Source organism: Tasmannia lanceolata, unplaced genomic scaffold, assembly GCF_043159265.1.
Source record: "Tasmannia lanceolata isolate RefF3 unplaced genomic scaffold, GAP_Taslan_0.1 ptg000013l, whole genome shotgun sequence".
NCBI lineage: Eukaryota > Viridiplantae > Streptophyta > Magnoliopsida > Canellales > Winteraceae > Tasmannia > Tasmannia lanceolata.
In genome coordinates this window covers 21,563,891-21,585,231 of record NW_027518690.1, presented here as the reverse complement: position 1 = coordinate 21,585,231, position 21,341 = coordinate 21,563,891, and the positions used below count along the sequence as shown (strand labels likewise).

The 21,341-nt window shown below is 42.4% G+C and overlaps 1 protein-coding gene across 1 annotated transcript; it reads right to left on the bottom strand.

Moving 5' to 3' along the window:
- Positions 1-5,773: 5,773 nt before the first annotated feature.
- Positions 5,774-21,136, bottom strand: LOC143889945 (E3 ubiquitin-protein ligase ORTHRUS 2-like). Its single transcript, XM_077394359.1, has 9 exons — positions 20,609-21,136; positions 17,957-18,489; positions 17,088-17,213; positions 10,454-10,553; positions 9,603-9,664; positions 9,416-9,518; positions 7,436-7,577; positions 6,482-6,699; positions 5,774-6,390 (listed from the first exon to the last, which is right to left on the bottom strand). Exons 1-9 carry the CDS (start codon positions 21,074-21,076, stop codon positions 6,037-6,039), a joined length of 2,106 nt encoding a protein of 701 aa, XP_077250474.1. The 5' UTR covers positions 21,077-21,136; the 3' UTR covers positions 5,774-6,036.
- Positions 21,137-21,341: the final 205 nt, after the last annotated feature.

Here is a 21,341-nt window from a genome sequence, read left to right as displayed (position 1 = left end):
ATATCAAGATGCGGGGGATCCCGAATCTGCAAACCACTGACTTCCAAAAGAAGTTCTGCACGTTTTGCTCTGTGATCTGGGCCAGAGGTTCAGCCTCCACCCACTTGGTGAAATAATCAATGGCCACTACTACGAACACGCGCCTTCCGGAGGCCGGTGGAAAGGGGCCCAAGATGTCCATCCCCCAAACTGCGAAGGGGAGTGGGCTGATGATCGGGGCCATAGACACAGCAGGTTGGTGGATGGTGGGAGAGAACTTTTGGCATCTCTCACACTTCTTGACCAGGCTCAGTGCGTCCTGCCTTAAGGTGGGCCAGTACAAACCTCTCAGCAACACTTTGATCGCCAGGGCCTTGCCCCCTAGATGCTCCCCACAAATACCTTTGTGCGTCTCTTGTAGGGCGTACGCGGCATTGCTGGGGCAGAGGAATTTTAGGTACGGGAGAGTGTATGACCTTTTGTACAGGTTCTCACCATCGAGGGAAAATCGGGCTGCTCTCTGGGTTACTTTGCGGGCTTCTTTCTTGGCTTCAGATAGTCAATGATCTCGTCCATCCAACAGGACTCGTGCTCCACCTGCATCACTTCAGCGACCTCATTTTCGATACTAGATTTCTAGAGAAATTCCATACATATATTCCCGAGAGTTGTGTATCCGGATGCGGCCAACTTAGACAGCACATCTGCTTTTGTGTTTTCTGTTCTGGAGATTCTGATGACCTCAAAACTTTTGAACTTGCTGGATAACTGGCGGACCTTGGAGAGGTATTTGATCATACGCTCATCGCGATCCCTTGAATCTGGTTTGCAACCAGCTGGGAGTCACAGTATGCTTTCAATCTTTGGGCGCTGGTCTGAACTACGAAATTCATTCCGGCGAGTAGGGCTTCATACTCAGTCTCGTTGTTGGATGCGTGAAATCCAAACCTCAGGGCGTAATCCAAAGTGAAGTTGTCAGGCCCGGTAAGAACCAAACCTGCTCCACAACCACCCTTGTTCAAAGATCCGTCCACGTACACTTCTCATAGTGGCTCGATGGCCGGTGGATCCTGTACTGCTGGTATGGGGATGATTTCTGTCTCAGTTTCATCTTCTGTCCGCTCCTCAGTTGTGATTATCCTTTCTACAGCTGGGGTTTGAACAATTTCGGATTCGGTGATCTGCTGGGGGATGGTGCATTCAGCTACGAAGTCTGCCAGCACTTGAGCCTTGATTGCCGGTCTCGGTATGTACTGGATATCGAATTCGCTCAGCTCCACGGCCCATTTCACGAGTCGTCCTGAGGTGTCCGGCTTATGGAGAACCTACCTGAGCGGCTAATCGGTCAGGACCTTTATTGTGTGAGCTTGAAAATACGGTCTCAACTTCCTGGCTGCCATGATCAAGGCGTAGGCCAATTTCTCGACCCGCTGGTATCTGATTTCGGCATCATGCAGGGGTTTGCTAACATAGTAGACCGATTTTTGTTGGCTGTGCTCCTCACGAACTAGGACATCTGCTAGAGCCATGGGGCTCACGGACAGATACAGGAGTAGCTCCTCACTCGGTTCCAGCTTTGTTAACAGTGGTGGAGAGGACAAATACTGCTTCAACTCCTCGAATGCGGCCTGGCACTCCTCTGTCCAGGGCGCGGTCTTGAGTCCTTTGGCTGCGTTGAAGAAGGGCAGGCACCTCTCTGCAGATTTTGAGATGAAGCGCCCCAGTGCGGCCACCATTCCTGTTAGCCGTTGTACTTCTCTGATGGTTTTTGGTGGAGTGAGCCCCACCACGGCCTTGATCTTCTCTGGATTGGCCTCTATCCCTCTTTGGCTTACCATAAACCCCAAGAACTTTCCCGAGCTGACGCCGAAAGTGCACTTGGTGGGGTTGAGCTTCATGTTGTGCTCTCTAAGGACTTGAAATGTTTCCTTCGGATCGGACACATGATCCTGTGCGCTTTGGCTTTTGACCAGCATGTCGTCGACATAGACTTCCATGTTACGGCCGATCTGATTCCGGAAGAGTTTGTTCACAAGCCTCTGATACGTGGCCCCGGCATTTTTTAGGCCGAGGGGCATGACACGATAACAGTAAGTACCCTGATCCATCACAAAGGAGGTCTTTGGTATGTCCGACTCATACATTCTGATTTGGTTGTATCCGGAGAAAGCGTCCATGAAGCTCAGTAGTTCGTGACCTGCAGTGGCGTAAATGAGTTGATCGATTTTCGGGAGCGGGTAGCTGTCCTTGGGACAGGCCTTGTTCAGATCAGTGAAATCAACGCAGGTCCTCCACTTTCCATTTGTCTTCTTTACCAGGACCCGTTTGCCAACCAGTCCGGGTATTGGATTTCTCGAATGAAGTCAGCCCTTAAGAGCCTCTCCACTTCTTTTATCGCCTGCCGCCTTTCGAGGGCGAAATGTCTTATTTTCTGTTTCAACGGCCTGCAGGTAGGATCAACACCAAGTCTGTGCGTGCTGACCCCTGGGTCTATGCCGGGCATTTCAACAGGAGCCCATGCAAAGACGTCTGCATTATCCTGAAGAAACTGGGTGAGGCTACGCCGGGTGCTACTATCTAGAGATGAGCCGATCTGAACGACTTTCTCGTTATCATTTTCGCACAAGGGGATGGGGATGAGGTCTTCGGCGGGCTGAGTCCCCTGGGCTTCATCCCTCAGATGTAGTAGTTCAATCGGCAGCGATTCCACCGCGTATTTGCGCTTGAGTGCCATTGCATAGCACTCCCTGGACTGGGGCTGGTCTCCCCGGACTTCTCCCACACCGTTTGGCGTTATGAATTTCATCTTCTGGTGATACGCTGAAGCGACTGCGCGGATCAGGTTTTGGCCAGGCCATCCGAAGATAGCGTTATAGACCGAAGTGGCCCTCACTACCAAGAAGTTAACCATGGCAAAAGCTTGGCAGGGCGGCTCTCCGACGAGGACTGGGAGTTCAATCTGTCCCTCCACTTTGACAACCTCTCCTGAGAAACCGAACAGATCTGAGTTCGCCGGCCTTAAGCGGTCGTCACCTATCATCATTCTCTCGAAAGCATGATAGTACAAAATATCGGCCGAACTCCCGTTGTCGACCAGGATTTTCTTTAACTCCCAGTTTGCGACGAGCATGGTTATGACCAGTGTGTCGTCGTGTGGCAGTATCAGGTTGTCGAGATCCGCATCTGAAAAGGAGATCTCATTCTGTCTTCATCTTCTTGATGCATGTGTGCACGGCGTTGACTTGGCGTGCGTATGCTTTTCGAGCAGCAGATGACGTGCCACCAGCGGCCGGTCCGCCCATAATTGTGTCGATGACCCCCCCTTGGCTGGGATCGTTGTGCCTCCGGTTGCGAACTGGATGGTAGAAGAGATTGACCCTGGGCAGGGGGAGGTTGTGACCGCCGAGGGCTCCAGCCCTGGGGACTCTTCTCCCTGCGCTCAGTTCTAGGGCTGTCACTTATGACATACTTCTTCAAGTATCCTCGGCCGATCAGCAGCTCGATTTCTTTCTTGAGCTGCGAACATTCGTTCGTGTCGTGACCGTGGTCCCTGTGGAACAGACAGTACTTCGACTTGTCTCTCTTATTTCCCTTGGAGATCATCCTGGTCGGCCATCTTACGAATTCTTCACCTCTGATTGCGGCCAGTATGTGTCTCCGAGAGGTGTTGAGAGGGGTAAAGTTCTCTTCCCTCCTCTGGGGGGACTTTTCTCTTCTGACGGCCTTATCATCCCTACTCTCAGCTCGGCCATCAGATCTGCCAGTGAGTGCAGATTTTGGCGAGCTACTGACCGGCGGAAGTCGTTGGATCTAGCACCTGCGAGGAGCGCGTTTGTAGCGGCTGAGGGATCTAGATTTGGCACTTGAAGTGCCTCCCTCTTGAAACGGCTGACGAACACCTTCAGAGGTTTGTTGTCCTCCTGCCGCAGGGCCATCAAGGATGCTGTTGTTTTCCTTGGCCTACGGCTGCTCATGAAATGGCGAACGAGATTGTCTCCAAAGTCCTCAAAGTTGCTGATGGAGTTCGGTTTGATCCTTGAGTACCAATCCCGTGCCGCACCAGTCAGTGTGGTCGGGAAGGCTCTGCAGAGGAAGCCATCGGAAGCGCCGTGGAGGAGCATCATCGTTCTTAATGTCTCCAAATGATCCACAGGGTCGGTGGTCTCGTCATATTGCGGGACGATTGGCATTTTAAATCCCCTGGGCGCTGGAGCGCCCATGACACCGTTGGTGAACGGCGTTCTGCTTGAGAACGCCCTTGAAGCAGGCCGGCTCTGATCCTTTGCCAGCTCTCTATTTGATGGTCCATTTCTTCGATCCTCCGTAGCATCGGATCAGCCCCGTGGTCTGGTTGGTCCAGTGACCTGTTTCTCTCCACCGATTGACTAGCCGCGGAGCCAGACTGACTTTCCGGACTCCTACGATGAGGCCGGAGTTTTTCCTGCGACGCGCGGTCTTCCTGGGCTCGATGGTTTCGTGCAGAGCGAGACCGTGACCTCCGGCGGCGGTGAGGTTCTGTATGGGCGTGCCGGGCTCTGGAGTGTTGGACTTGTCTCGTGGAGTGGTGAGTCTGGTCTTCATCGTGGCGCGCTGACTCTCCCCTGTGAGCGCGCGACCTTTCCTGTACAAGTCGTGGAGCTTCTGGAGGATGTTGGGGAGGCGCTTGGATCAACTGCTGGTACTGACCGACAAGAGCAGTCATCTGTTGAAAGAGAGCTTGCACTTGATCCGGAGTGGGCGTAGGATTGAGGTGCTCCAAACGAGCAAAGTTATGTTCGGCTGTGGCAGAGGTAGCCACCACCTGTGAGGCGATTCGCTCACTCCGGGTCCTGCGAGGCAGTACGGCTCGGGTAGTCCGTGCAGTTGGTACTCGAGCACTCTTGTGCCCTGCCATTTTGTAAAGGGATTTGAACAGCTTTTAGTTCGTGGTCCCACGGATGGCGCCAATCTGTTAGGCCTAAAATCGATAACAGATACGGCAGTGACGTAAGAGCTGAGCTGGAGGACCCGAGGAGCCGAGGTGAAGGAGCTGAGTCCTGCGGAACCTAAGTAAAGGAGCTGAGTCCTGCGCAAGGAGCAAACAAGGTCAGAAGACCAACCCGGAGTGTTACTCCGGACAGGCCCTTCGACACTCAAGTCAGTATGAGCTGGAGTGCAGAGCTAGTTTTAAAGGTGGTTGAGAAGAAATTATTCTCCTTTGTTTGAGCTTTGAAAGCCCTTTTATAGAGGAAAACCTGCAGTGGTTGGATTACCTACGCCAGGACAGGTGTCGGCCTACTATAGGTTTGAAGCTACCTACTCTGAGGTAATTACCATATTGCCCCTGTGCAGTAGTTGGGCTTATAGTGGGCCATCCTGGGGCCACGCCCATCACAAACCATTCATTTGTTGCGACTAAATAGGCCTGCCCCAAAAAACATGTCCCTAGGATGATCTTAACTATTCAATCCATGGAGAACCTTATATGATGTCGTATTAGATCAGATGGTCAGGATCAGCAAGATGGTTTTTGGGGCACAAACTATGTACGTTAAACCTAAACAAATGAACGGTTTGGATCTTCGAACAAAGTGGCCCAGAGAATTTTCTAAACCCAACCCGAATTGTAAAAAGGGTAAACTCGTCAGGTTTGGGTTGAGCCAGGCCCAAGTTGCATCCCTAGCCACAAACCTGAAGGCTAGGACCGACTGAACTACAAAGCATGGGCAATCTAAATTAACTATGTTCCAGAATTACCATACTGGAATCAATTCTATCACCTGCACAAGCAAAAAGATCTATAACTTCTTTAGGATAACTAAATAAAACATGACTGATATATTTCGAACAACTATAATGCTGGAGTCTCAATGGAATAAACCCAACCTTCTTTTGGCATTTTCAGTTACAACTAAAGGAGAGAAGGTTGTGGCTTTTGTATGAACATTTCGGGGCCAAAAAAGAAATTGAATTTTTTGAAAAATTCAGTTCATGTAAGAGCAGTAAGACTGACACAAAAAGGAGACAAAAATTCTCATTCTGTAGTGAGGACCTTCATGCCAGATAAACGTGAGGGCATCACTCGAAGTCATCATCGTCCAATTGAACATGGAGAGGGCCAGAGGGGGAATCCTCTCTTACTTTCGCCTCATCCAATTGAACATGTAACGGGCTCGATGGGGAATCCTCTCCTTTCTCCTCATTGGACTTGGTGTTCTTATTATCTTTCTTCCCATCCTTACTCCCATTTTCAGTTTTCCTCCTTTTGTATGTTTTTCCTGGTTTGCTTTCTGAGCCCACTTCAGCATTGCCATTAGTAGCATCAAGCTTTTCCTCTGCATTATTGCCATCTTCTTCACTCTGTTCCTCAATGTTTTTTTCCTCAGTTTTGCGCTGAAGAGACTCGATAACATCCATCAACTCTCTGTTAACCTGTTCATAGGCCACGTAAACAATGAGGCTTCCTGCTTTATAGGCCTACAGTTGCAATTCTTTTAAAGAGACAATTGGTTGGTAATCATACCTGAGGGTTTTGAAGGAAGTCAGAGATGTCATTTGGGCAAGAAGGGCATTTCATGACATTTTTCTGCGCTCTAAGTGTTCGTCCTCCCTCTCGGGTCCTCTCTCGTACAAAAGTCTGACCGGCAAAAGCACCCTCCAAACACAGCTTGCAAAAGTTATGAGCACATGGAGTCGTGATCGGAAGTGTCATCACTTTGCGACAGATCAAGCAACTAAACTCTGCATGACCAAATGGCAATTGCTTTTGGAATTTACTAAATCATAAAATCAATTAAAGGAGAGATAGACACCTGACTATAATGACCATCTATCCCACGAATTGCCCATGCTAACTTCTACACACTGGTCAATTTTGTGAAATATCAAATATATGCACATTGAGACGAGTATTACAACTACACTGTTGGAAGGAGCACTGAAAGTTGTCTTGGACTCAATGAGGAGTCCCTATGAGGGGCCGTTTGGGTACCCGGATTTTAGAATTTTGGATTTCCTCATAATCGTGGATGGAAGACGAGAGAAGGAGACCGTTTGTCGTTTTCCGTTTTCTGACTCCTCGCCTTTCTTTCCGTCGAGCGAGAGAATAGCAGGTCGCCCCTGTTTCCAGGTTTTAGAAATCTCAGGATGGGGGAGAGATTTCTAAAACCTGGATTTCTTAAACCCTTCATCTGCAACCTACTTCCCCCACATTTGCAACCTACTTCCATTGTAAAATCCAGAATTTTACACTGCTTTCAAACTAAAACCGGGTTTCTGAAATCCATGTATCCAAACAGGGGGTAAATTTCCTCTCCTGGCTCAGAAAGTTCTCCAGAACTCAATTGAGATACTAACCACAAATTGGAAAATCACCCACGGAATTGGGTTAGTGAAAAGCAACATAAGGTTTCAGGCAGGAAAGCCACCACCTAACTCTGTGAGAGAACATAATGTAGAATCAGATATTAGGTCAAACCTTTCAAAAGCTTCTCTCTCACTGAGATGTTCTGTCCTTGCTTTATGGCTCTCCTTGCTCTCTTCCTGTCTTCAGGATCCGCAGTATCAACCTGTTTTCGGCTCATCGGTGGGGTTTTTGCCCATTTCCAGCCATGCTCTTCCTGAAGGAGAAACAAAAGACTTCAAGAACATAACGAGACCTACAGCATACAAGCACTAAAATGTGCAATGTCGAAACTAAATGACTCAAAATTTGTCCAACTAAACATTAGTTTGAATATGCCAGGAACACAATGCTGGGGATAGATATGAAGTTATACAATTCAATAGTGAAACAGTTGCTTGATTAGCATGGTTTAAACTTTAAAGTTTTGGCCAACACCAAGAAGCATTGCATGAAATGTCTCAGTTTTTCAGTTAAGCAATACAAGATATACAATATGTAGGTATCTTCTGATAAAAATATGATTCACCCAAAAAACAAACCATAGCACACAAAAGAATACTTGTCTCATCCAATATGGTATGATACATTTTGAATTTTGATGCAACCATAACATACAAGAAATTTGATAAGTTAAGCCATGTCATTATCTCTCTCAGTCTCTGTGCAATATGGTATGTTACGTTTCGAATTTTGATGCAACCACCATAACATACAAGGAATTTGGTAAGTTTAAGCCATGTCACTGTCTCTCTCAGAGTGTGCAATATGGTATGATACGTTTCGAATTTTGATGCGACCATAACATACAAGAGATTTGATAAGCCATGTCACTATCTCTCTCTCAGTGTGTGTGTGGTTGTACGTGTGTGTGAGCAGATAAACGTATCTGCGCTGCCCTTCAAAACTTATCTGTGTATCGGTAAACTGTTTTTGCGGGGTAAAGCAGATAGCTTATCTGCACTGCCCCTCAAAAAAATCATGTGGGCCCACATTGTTTGGATGATCCAAATCATTCATTTGATTGGCCCTTACATAGATAAGGTGCGCACAAAAAATCACTTCCATAGGATCATCCTAACCCTCCCATTTGTGGAGGTGGGTTTATACCTCGACAAATCTGTCTTTTTTTAACCTCCACAAATGGAAGGGTTAGGATGATCCTATGGAGCTGATTTTTTGTGCGCAGCCTATCTATGCAAAGGGCCTATCAAATGAATGCTTTGGATCATCCAAACAATGTGGGCCCACAAGATTTTTTTAGGGGGCAGCACAGATATATCGGGAAATGATATTAGCACAACCATGTTTTGGTATTTTCAAAAACCATAGTCTTTTAGTATTTAAAGAACTCTAAAAAGGATATGACATTTCCCAAAAAGCTCTCACGAGCCAGTTACAGAAGAAAAGGCAGCTGGGTTTATGCAAATATCAAAATATGGTTGCGCTAATAACATTTCCACACACACACACACACACATACATATACATACATACATACATATATATATATACATACATATATATATATATATATATATATGAGAAAATGATTGCTGCGCTTGAGCACAGAAACAGGGGGGTGGGGCCAATGGGGGGTGATCCTAACCATTCATTTGGAAGGCCCCCCATCATGGATGGGGAGGGCCTACCAAAAATCAGCTCCATTGGATCACCAATGCGTGTCCATTTGTGGGGCAAAAAATGGACAGATACTGTTTGTCCACAAATCTATCCATTTTTGGCCCCACAAATGGACACCCTAAGGTGATCCAATGGAGCTGATTTTTGGTGGACACCTTACCCATGAAAGGGCCCATCAAATGAATGCTTTGGATCCCACCCAAAATGTGGCCCCACCCTGTTTCTGTGCTCGAGCGCAGCAACTCTATCCTCTATATATATATATATATATTCAATGCATCGACGATGCACTGATTCTAATTGTAAAGACAATTCTCTGTGGATGAAGGATAGGAAGATAATCACAGAAGAAATAAACAATGCCAACCAGAAAATGATAATGGCAAGAAAGAAAGGAAAGTATATGCATACATCATAATCCCAAGATGGGCTATCCTTTCTTTCCGTAATATCTGTTGCTTTCTTAAGCTCTTTAATGACAGGCAAAGGCCTTGGGCGGTCCCCATGTTCATCGCTGCAGTAGCAGCAGAATGAAATAAGATATATTACATAAGCATAGACTAAAAGTAGAAACCAAAAGGCAAAACACGTCACAAACCATGTCCAAGGAGCAGGCTCATTCTCACATCGGACAAATAGATACCGGCATACCTTGAAACCCTGCATGAGTCCAACCAAAATCAGAAAGTTAAACCTGAGCAAGAACAGGATATTGTAAGCACCCATTGCAAAGAACATCAAGCAATTTTATAAATCTTTCACCTAAGTAAAATAATCTGACTTATGTGGCCCATTTGGATACCCCTTGGATTTGGGCTGTGGATTTAAAATCGAGGATTTAAGAATTAATACATTTTGATGACCCTATAAGGATAGCGATGTTTCAATCAAAAAGAGGGGGTCTGGGGATGTCTATTTTAATGACCCTATAAGCAGGTTGAGTGACAGATGAAGGTTGGGCGACACCGTTCGCACCAAATTCAATTCTGGGGATTTCAATAATGTCTATCCATAGGGATTTCACATCCTAGGAATTAGGCTGAAAAACAGGAATTGAGATCCCTTGGGATTTCACAAAATCTAATTCTTCCCCTCCCTTTCTACAGCCCAAATGGAAGATTTGGATTTGGGGGCCTAAATCCAAATCCCTCTCATCCAAACAGCCCATAAAGTCAAAGATTAAGAATTAATCAAAATAACACATGAACCAAAAGATTGTAAATATCTCAAAAAATCAGCATATTGAAGTCCAAAGAAATTGATAGATAGGAACATTTTAGAACTAGACTTCAAAATCTAAGAAATAACCTAAAAGATCATGAAAAACCAAAAAACGGGGAAAATCTGTGACGCACCCACAAACCAAAACCCAAGCAGGTAACTCAACACTAGCTAATGCACCTCAATTAAGAGCAATTACTTTTTTTTTAAGAGCAACAATAACCATACCTGAATTCCAACTTTCCGCCAACATTTCTCAATCCTGTAAATGCCATCATATCGTACCCCAATTTCTGGGGCATATGACGAGCGTTTCTCCTTATGTGACCTGTGTATAAGATAGCTTAAGTAATTGGGAATAATAAAATGTGTTACTTGAAATGGTAACATAAAAAAAGATGATCATAAAAAGATGCAAGTGTGATTCAATTCAATGAATAAGAAGAAAGAAAGGGCTCTTCAAAGTGCCAAATGAAAGAGAGTTTCTAAAAAACACAATGAAATTTGAGTACTAATATAATAATAAAAATCTCAAATCAAATGTCTATTTATTTTTCAGTAGCCACAATAAATGATAATAAAATGATTAAATCTAGAGTCTATTTATTATTATCTCAAAATATAGTAGTTGAATTTGAATGCAGACCATTAATGGAAGGATCCATGCATTAAGCCAAATAATGAGATGAGCCACATATGGCAATGAGAAATGTCCCAAAACACCAATAATGGATTGGGTTAAAGAAACATTCATAAATTAATATATATGGATACTGAAATCACTAAATAAATTATATTATTTAGCCAACACTTCGAATTTTCAGCAGACACGCGTGTCAATGCATATTGACACTCCTTTTAACACTAATACACTGCCAAAACTGCTAGGCTTAATGTAGACACATCACGACATTAGTAATCAGAAATTTTATATGTAGGTACATGTACGACCATCTCCCCATTTCTAGACTTTTAGGGGTTACCATGTCAGAACCTTGTATCTGTGTCGACACTCGACACACGAATAAGTGTCCACGGATGATGGGTTAATTTTTTTAAAGAGTACGCTTCGGAGAGGGCAATAAAACTGTGATTGCTTTTAGCAAATGAGAAACATAAGTTGCATCTACTTCCCACAAGCAGAAACACCTCCCCATCACGGATGGTGAAACCCCACCTCCATCTCATACCCTTCAAAACAATGTTTAAAAATCCATTCCTGCACAAGAAATCAACCAAGGTATATTCAAGACAGTCTTAGGTGACTCTGATTGATGTAATGAGTTTTTTTAATGATTCTTGCAATCAACGAAGCTCATAATTGATTCTAGGGTTTTTTAAACAATGCTTCAATCTAACCGCACTACTTCCCTCCGCCAAAACCAACGTTGGTGATACTATCCTGAATACACACCACCCCCCCCCCCCCCCCTCCACCCCACCCCCACCCCCACCCCAAAACCAACACTGACTTCCATAACAACACTGCCACTTCACCCCCATTCTCCATCCTTTCATCTTGCTCTCTCCAGCACTAAGATCCACCACCTCCTCTCCTCAACCTAGACTTCATCCACCAAATCCCCTCCCACATCAACAAATCGATAGTCAAATCGGCATTTTTCCTCTATCATCAACTGTGATGTAAGTACAAGGATAAAAGATAGTTCAACAACTGTGAAGGACAAGGACACATATGAGCTCAATTGCCACTCCAACAATACCTCTCGTTCCTCTCTCAAAAAGAAGCATATGGTACAGTGAGTCAGTTTGAAAGCCATAAAGCACCTTATAGGCAGCAACATCGGCAAAGAGTGTAGTGAACGAGGCATTTTAGTCATTTTTTTAAAAAGATCCCTATGACATGAAAACGGCAAAAGAAACATGGTGGAATAGCCAAAAAAGGAGGGTGTTAATATAGCAAGTATTGGTTAAGAAACAAATTTACACAAAAAAGTGAGATTAATAAGCACAAAGTTTATAAAGAAGAAAGACTGAAAAAAGTATCGCCTAATTTGATGTGTTTGCCCTAAAACCTGTTTCAAATGATTCACCCATTCACTCTGCGGCCTATTTCAGAATTTCAACCTTATCACCCAATGTATAGGTCAACCTTAAAATTGTTTGTTTATTTAGATTTAACCTCCTTTTTTATCTTATAAACTACTAGTTTAGCAAATTTAATGTTTTTAATACACAGTTATTTAAATAATACCGATCCAAAATAGTCTTGGAATTGTGGGTTATCCCATTCCACCATATTTGTCAACCATGTCATAAAGTAGAGAAATACTCATTGATTTCCCCAAGATATTCCTGCAACATTTTCGGTATAGAATCCATAGTTGTCAACCCGTGACTCGGCTCGTGACTCGTAAGAGTTTTTGACAAGAATAGAAATTTAATTGAAAAAATATAAATACATATAAAAAAATGAAGCATGTAAAAAATATAACCCAATATCACAAAGATAAAGCATTAAGCCAAAAATATAAATAACTATATGCTTGTAACTTGCATGCATAAAAATAAGGGAAAAATACACTTAGACCCCTTTGGTTTCTGACACATTCAACTTAACCCCTAATGTTTAAAAAGTTACAAGTAGACCCCCTGTGGTTTCATTTTGTTATAAGTAGACCCCCTCCGTTGACGGTCTGTCAGTTAACCTGACGGAAAGTCCTACACTAACCGTGGTTGATATTTTTGGGACAAAAATACCCTCGTCTCTCACTTTAGAGCAAAGAAGGCAGGAAGAGAAAACAGAGAAGAGGGTTTTATGGGTTTGGTTCAAGCTGTTTGGTGGCCATTAATGGCGGTTTTCACAAAGGATCAAGAGGCTATGGGAGATAGAGAATGGGTTCGTGTCATGGATAGAGGCGAGTGGTGATTTTGGGGGTTTGTGTTAGGGTATGTAAAAGGTGGGTTTTTTAGCTTGAAGGAACGAAGGGCATGAGGTTTTGGATCTGATTTGGGGTAAGTTCAATGAGGGTTTTGATCTGCTTATTGGTTGATTGGAATTTGTCAAGGGTTTGGGTTTAATGGTTGTTCTTCTTTTATCGTTTTGTGGGTTTGGTCATTTGTGGTTAAGGTGGTTTTGTTACAGAGATTTGGGCATTTTTTATGGAGGCTTGGATTCATGATGAGGCATGGACAAGGGAAAGGAGGGTTAGATTTGGGCAATATTTGTGAGTTTGGCTGAAATTTGTTGCAGGGATTTGGGTTATAAGGGTTTGAATGGAGTTAGGATGTAGAAAAGAGGGTTGTTGCAGGTTATTTGAAGCTACGGCCACTGCATGGGTCAAAGGGGTTGCTCGAATGGGGTTGTGGTGGCTGATTTGTTGCAAGTTAATGGTCAATGGGCTGGGTTTTCATGGTGATGGGCTCGAACAAATTGGGTTTATGAAGGGTTTCAAAGATCAGCAGCATGGGGTTTGGAGTCTGTTTTTTTTTTTTTTTTTTTTAAATGGTTTGGAGTCTGTTTTGTTAAAACAACAATATGGGCATTTTCATCTTTTCCCCCCCTCCGTCAGCTCCGTCCGGTTAAAAAAAACCCAATGAAACCACAGGGGGTCTACTTGTAACTTTTTAAACATTAGGGGTTAAGTTGAATGTGTCAGAAACCACAGGGGGTCTAAGTGTATTTTTCCCTAAAAATAATTAAGTTCAGGTTGGAACTTAATCATAGGTGAAAACCCTTCCTTGCTTTCAAGACAGTCTTATACTTTATAGGTCGGAAGGAGATTTATAGTGGTTCAGGCAAAGAACCGAAGATTGTCCAAGATTGGAACCTCTCCCGCACATCGTTTTTTGAACCTAAACTTTGATGGGTCTAAGATGGGGAACCCTAGTGCTGTCAGAATTGGGGGAGTCTTGATGGATGAATTTGGAGTTATGAAATGGGCTTTCGTGGGTCCTATTGGAGACACAACCACTAATGAAGCTGAAGGGTGTGCTATTATTAAGGAATAAGGTTTCTTGAGAAGGAAGATTTGAATAAGGTAGTGGTAGAAGGAGACTAGCTCAATGTGATAAGGTGGCTTAGTGCCTCTCATTCTTTCCATTGGAAATTTGCCTCTTTCATCGATGAGATCCAAAACAGGGTGGGGGATGCATCGATTTATTTCCATCATGTTAGGCGGTCAGCTAACGGTGTGTCGGACAGTTTAGCTGGAGATGGTGTCTCTAGGAAGAGAGTTGAGCTATTTTACTCCGTTCCTCCTTGACCCTTGTAGTAGGGTTGAACCCGAACCCGAATTTTGGGCGGGTTGGGTTGACAAAATTAGGTTAGGTTCGAGTCCGGGTTGGGGTTTGGCAACCCGACCAAAATTCGGGTTGGGTTCGGTTGGGCATCAGGCAACCCGACCCAACCCGTAACCTGGCAAAGAATAAGATTAACACGTTACTTTTTGACATTTTTAGTTTTTCACGTGTTGTTTTTTCTAGCTTCTAATTTTCTCTATCCTTGAAAATATAATAGTGTATACTTTGTATACTTATCAAAAAGTGAAAAACAAAAAGTAAAGGCAAACCCTAACCTAGAAAGTAGAAATCCTTATTCTCTATTTCTTTTTGAGAAAAGCCAGCAGCCTCCAATCCTCCATCGGACCATCTCTCATTCTTCTTCGGTTCTTCTCTCTCTCTCTCCAATTTTTTTCATTAAGATTTAAAGAGGCATTTTTTTCATTAAAATTTAAAGAGGCATTTGGGGTAACTGATTTAAAGAGGCATTTTTTTCATTAAGATTTCAGCAGAAACCCAACCCAACTTGGGAAATTGGGTTGGGTTGGGTTCGGGTTAGGGAAAAATCAATTTGGGTTGGGTTGGGTTAGCCAAGCCGGGTTGAAACTCGGGTCGGGTGGCCTCAACCCGACCCAACCCAACCCGAGTTGCACCCCAACCTTGTAGTGGGGCTGGTTCCTCTTTCTTTTTCTCACTCTTTATTTGTATATACCTGCTAGATCTTTTTTTCCGCAGTTAATGCAATTGCCTACCATTCAAAAATAATAATAATTAAGTTCTAAGTTCTAACTTCCAAGTTTTCAACCATCAAAACAAGAAAGCCCAGGCCCAGCTACTCGAATTGACTCGTAAGAGTCATAGTTTTTCAACTCGACTCGCAGCGACTCGTAAGAGTCTTCAACAGAGGCGAGTCGCCCATATGACTCGACTCAACTCGAGAGTCAACTCGTACGACTCTTAAGAGTTTAACAACTATGATAGAATCTACAATTATTAACTAAATATACAAACCAATGGGTAAAGACTATACATCACCTAAAGAGAGTGACTAACTGCACAGACATACGCAGTTTAGAAACTTCGGATAGCCAAAAGGCTTCTAGCTGCTTAAGAGTCAATGGTGACTCGGCACAGACAACCCTTGTGTTGTTTATCATTACAAGTTTCAGAAATAATCAGATAACATGCCAAGTAATGTCCCAGATGGTCAGTCACAATTCCAACAAATAGTGCGATTGAGTGTAAGGTTCAGCACTCACTCGGCCAAAACGCATTAAACCCAATGCGGCTAGCAAAGACTTGGCACGAGCCCACAAAGCAAAGTCCAAGCATGCCGGGCAGATTCCTTCACAAAATGATCGCTAGAAATGCAGATAAGCTTTTATTTTGGGAAATAAATATATACCCATATCTTACAAAATTCACAATAAAAACACTTGATGAAGTCCTTTCTTAGAAAATGTTTAAAAGTAGCAGCAAGGCAAAGTCCATTTTTCTGACATTATTGAATTTTCAGAAAGAAAAAAAACAAGTTTTTGTAACAATTAAAAGAATACTCAGATTCGAATGCACTCATCTTTGGATCTATTAACAATTTATTACCAGAAAAAAATAGTTTGTCATTTTAAACCATACACTACTCAACAGCATCAGAGTGCAAGGAATTAGCCAGTGCATCTGAAAGCAAATCTCAAACACATTGTAAAGCATCTAGAATCTATAAAAAAACATATTTGATTAGTGTCATGAAAAATTACATCCATCCTGCTCAAGATTAATAAGTGCATTCTAATAATAGTACATCCATCCCTTGATTCACATGTAGATAAATTCCTAAAATCATAACTAGGACAGGCCCCAAACCTGGCCAAACATGGTTAGCACCTTTATCAGTTTTTAAAACCTCGGGCTAAGTGGAGAACTCGGGCAAGGAAAAAAGCTGACTCAGGCATGTCAGATAGACACAATAAATTTTTCATGAAGTAGGGTGAGTCAAAGAAGCTTTTGATTGACTTGGTTGAGTAAAACTCGGACAAGGTAAAACCGAGTCGACTCGCGAGCCAGTGAATGACATGGGAAAGTTTCAAACAGTGGCCTTAATAAATAAAGCACCACCGGTGGGCCCTTGAAGGGATACCATTTTGTGCATAACCAAAGCCGACCTGACAAGGCATTCACGACAGAGCATGCGAAAAGGGCTGGGAAGGTGAATGCATGCAGTGGGAAGATCTTTGTCAAGGTCCCTCCTAATCATTTTGGTGCAATTCTAGCAGAGAATGACCAAGATAGGAACAAGGGTGTGTTAGTGGGTGAGTCATGGGAGGACAGTAAGGAGTGCAGGCAATGGGGAGCCCAACTTCCACATGTTGCGGGCATTGCTGGACAATCGGAGTATAGTGCACATTCGGTGGCACTCTCGGGAGGCTATGAGGACGATGAGGATCATGGGGAGTGGTTTCTCTATGCCAGTGGTATTTTGCTATTTGGCTACCCAGACCATTTAATTGCCCTGGTTTCTGGCTCAATCACATTGCTCTGACAAATGGCATACATGCACAAGCTTGATTTTGATATTATAATTTGAATGCAATCAATGCATGGAAAGAATCAAGCCACCAACCTCACCACTCGCACCGGATAACCTTTCTTGCAACTGACTCGCAGTGCCTCGTTCATCTTCTCAAACTTCTGATCAAAGGACTGGTCCTTATTTGTGCGTTTGTTCCCGCTCAAGTCTCTCCCACCACTGCCCATCAAAACAAACAAATCAATATAACCTCCAAAGAAAACAGACAGCAAAACACATGTTGAAAATATGCCTAAGAAAGGTTCAGAAAACAATTTGGACTAAATATCTTAGTCAGGCTTGGACCCAAGCATTACTAAGCTTACTGCCAGTTATCTTGGTAAGTCATGGAGTCATGTCAACACTAATAGGTTGTTTACAAGACAAGAGAGTGAGTAAATATTTATCTTGACAAGGATCGAGTTAACTTTCAAGTTACCTCGGACCAGTTCAAACATCAAACCAAGTTTCAACCAAAACAGATTCTACAGGCAGAATCATCACAAATTTCAGTCAAGTGAAGTTCCAAACTTTGGTTATGCCAATAGAAGTCAGTAACTGATTTTTAAGAAAGTGAGTGTTCTGCTAACAAAGAGGGAGATGAAAAGAAAATGGTGTTCTCAACATCCCAAAAACTCAGTCAGTGAGTCAGAAAGCCTTTTCTAAAGAAAACATCCCAAAAACTCAGTCAGACAGCTATTTATCTTACCCAAGCCATGCTTGCTGAGACTTTGCACTTATACTGAGGCTATACTATGCAAAAACCAAATTATTTTACATGTATAATATGGTTTGTATAAGTGACGCATAATGGGAAAAAATCACATCACAGTGGGAAAGAAACCAATAAGCACACTAGCCGAGTCAGCACCAAACCACCCACGGAGTCATGAGATAACAAAGTTAAATGTCAATAAACAAACCTTCCAGTATAGAGAAACCACTCTCCGTGATCTTCATCGTCCTCATAGCCTCCAGAGAGAGCCACCGACTGTGCGCCATACTCTGATTGTCCGGCAATACCTGCAACATGTGGAATGTGGGCCCCCCATTGCCTGCACTCCATACGATCCTCCCATGAATCACCCACCAATACACCCTTGTTCCTATCTGGGTCATTCTCTGCTAGAATTGGACCAAAATGGTCACGAGGAACCGTGACAAAGATCTTCCCACTGCATGCATTTGCTTTCCCAGCCTTTTTCGCGCGTTCTGTAGTGAATGCCTTGTCAGGTCGGTTTTGGTTGTGCACAAAATGGTTTGCCTTCAAGGGCAGACCAGTGGTAGTTGATTTTTCTGTTTTTGCCATACGAATTGCACCAACGAGTGTTGAATTGATTCTCGGTTGGCTCGCCATCTTTGGGGGGATCGGATTGCGACACTTTGCACAAGTGCGCTTCCCCTGACTGATCCATTTTTGGAAGCATTTCAAGCAGAAGTTGTGCCCACAAGGAGTCTGGAACAGAAAGGATAAAATTAGGAGAAAGTGGATTAAAGGACTTGGAGATTCATTATTGTCTTGTGAGCTTTGTCACCTCAGATAACGACCCAGCTAGAACAGAGTCGAACCCGCTAAATTAAAGTGTGGAATGCAAGTAGTTCTCCAAATGACAAAAATACAAAGAAAATGATTATAATTTTAGCAAGAAGAACAGAGCTTCATCAAATCTAAACTAATTGCACTCCACCAACAGAAAAAGCAGAGTTCCAATTTAGAAATTTATAACACATCTATCAAGGAAACCAATAACCAAAATATCAAAAGAAAAAATAAAGTAAATGAAGAGGATTCCAGGCTTTAACTTCGAACAAATGACTAGAATAATTAAGGAAAAATCTTCAAATTTTAGGAAAAACTAAAACCCGATAAAGCAAATAATATGTATATTTATTATAAAATAGAAGAAACCCCATGAAAGCAGTGACAGGCTGTTTAGTAACTTGAAAAAATAGAGAAAAAACAACTGAAAAACAGAGCTTCCAAAATTCAAACCAAAAAGCAACCAAAAAGGGGAAAACTTTCCTTAAAAGAAAGAAAGAAAGGGGCGATGCGGAGCTTCTATCTCAAATCAACATCATCCATACCAAGAAATAACGTCATAAAATATTCTACAGATATTTGGATTTAACAAAAGAGAAAAATAAGAATAAAAAATCAGCAAAAAAAAAAACTCAACTAAAATCATCAATATAAGCTTCTGACACTGAAAATCCAGTTAGCTTGCCAAAAATCTCAAAGAAAGACCCTCCAAAAAAAATCCACTTCAAGAAATACTCTCTGCATGTTCGATTTAACATTGAAATCTGCAACAAACAATTTTCTTTTTTTTTAAAAAAAGGAAACAACATACCATCAGCAGAGCTTCCAATACCCTAAAAATCAATTAAAAAAGGGCATCAAATAAAAAAAACAAAGAACTCATTCAATAAAGTTAACTGTACAGTGAAAATCCAGGGTGCTGACAAAAAATCTCAAACAAAGACCCTCCAAATAAAAAATCTCTCCAAGAAATACTCTGCTTGTTCGATTTAACATTGAATTCTGCAACAAACAGTTTTTAAAAAAAAACAAAAAACAACAGATGCTTCCAATACCCTAAAAATCAATAAAAAGGCATCAAACCTAAAAAAGAGAGTTCCAAAGAACAAGAAGATCAAATAAAAAAACAGAGAATTCATTCAATAAAAACAGAAGTTCCAGAAAAAAGATTGAGAATCGTTGCCGCTCCATTCGGATACATGGGTTTTACAATCCAAGATTGTAAAATCCTAGATTTCACCCTGGATTTTATAAGCTAAAACCTAGATTTTACAATCCTGCAAACGTACAACCTAGGTTTTAGCTTATAAAATCAAGGATTATAAAATCCTCCCTGCATGTTCGATTTAACTTCAAGGATTATACAATCCAAGTTTTAGTTTACAAAATCAAATTTTAGCTTCAAGAGATACTCTCTGCATGTTCAATTTAACACTGAAATCTTCCAAAAACAATTAAAAAAGTAAACAAAATACCATCAACAGAGCTTCCAAACCCTAAAAATCAAAAAAGAACTAAAACAGCATCAAACATAAAAAATAACAGTTCCAAAAAACGAAATGATCAAATAAAACCAAAACAGAGAACTCATTCAACCACAAATGAGAATCTCAAAATCCAAAAAAAAAAAAAAAAAAAAAAACAACAGAGAGAGAGAATCAGCTCATGTATTTAGAATGTCATCCTAAAATAATAGTGAGAATTACTCCTCCCTTTGGTTCCATCATGAGATTTTACAAGCTAAAACCTGGATTTGATATGCTAAAACCTGAACTTGACAAGCTAAAACTTGGATTTTACAATCCTGAAAATGTAAGATCTAGGTTTTATCATAAAATCCAAGTTTTAAAATCCAGGTTTTATGATAAAACCTAGATCTTACATTTTCAGGATTGTAAAATCCAAGTTTTAGCTTGAAAAATCAAGGATTTTACAATCCTATATTGTAAAATCCTTGTATCCAAAAGGCCTCTGCATGTCTATAGAATAACATCCAAAGATCATAAAAAACAAGGAAATAAGAAGAAAACCTAACCGTAACAGGCCTCTCAGGCAACTGCATACAAAAAGCACAGTTAAAACTCTCATCAAGAAGATCTAAAACATCATTTTCATTCTTCTTCTTCTTATTCTTCTTATTCGATTTCTCCTCTTCAAGATCTGATAATCGCACTCCTCTACTCATAAGTTCTTGCCTCTTTTTCGCCTTTTCTAACTCAGACAGCGATCGATCAGCCTCGATCGCACGAATAGAAGCGACCAGATCGCCGGACGGGAGTGATATTCCGGCGAGATTGCCGGAGGAATTGATCGGCGGCGGAGAACAGTCCGGGCATTCCCATAAGAGAGTTGAAGTTAGGGTTTGAGGAGGAGAAGAGAGGCATGACACGTGCCATGGAGTGGCACACGTGTTGCAGATGAGTTTTTCTTCTTCTGAGGGGTTTTTTTTGCAGAGCATGCAAATACCTTCCCCATCACAAGGGAGGTTGCTATCGTGCGCCATGGGGGTGGAAGGAGGTGTAGGATAAGGAGAGAGGAGGGGTTTTAGAGAGTGATTTATAGGGAAAGGAGAAGAGGCGCGGTTTTGAAATAAAAGGAGGGGGTTTGAATTTTTTGGGGGAAAATATATTTTTCAGCCCTATTTGGTCCTCGGGCCACCCCTTGTTGGATAAAACGGGGGGCATAAAGACATTAGAGGGGGCTGGTTAAGGGAAGAAAATGGGGGTATATTTCACTAACCTTGAAATTTTTGGGAGTCTTTTTTGAAG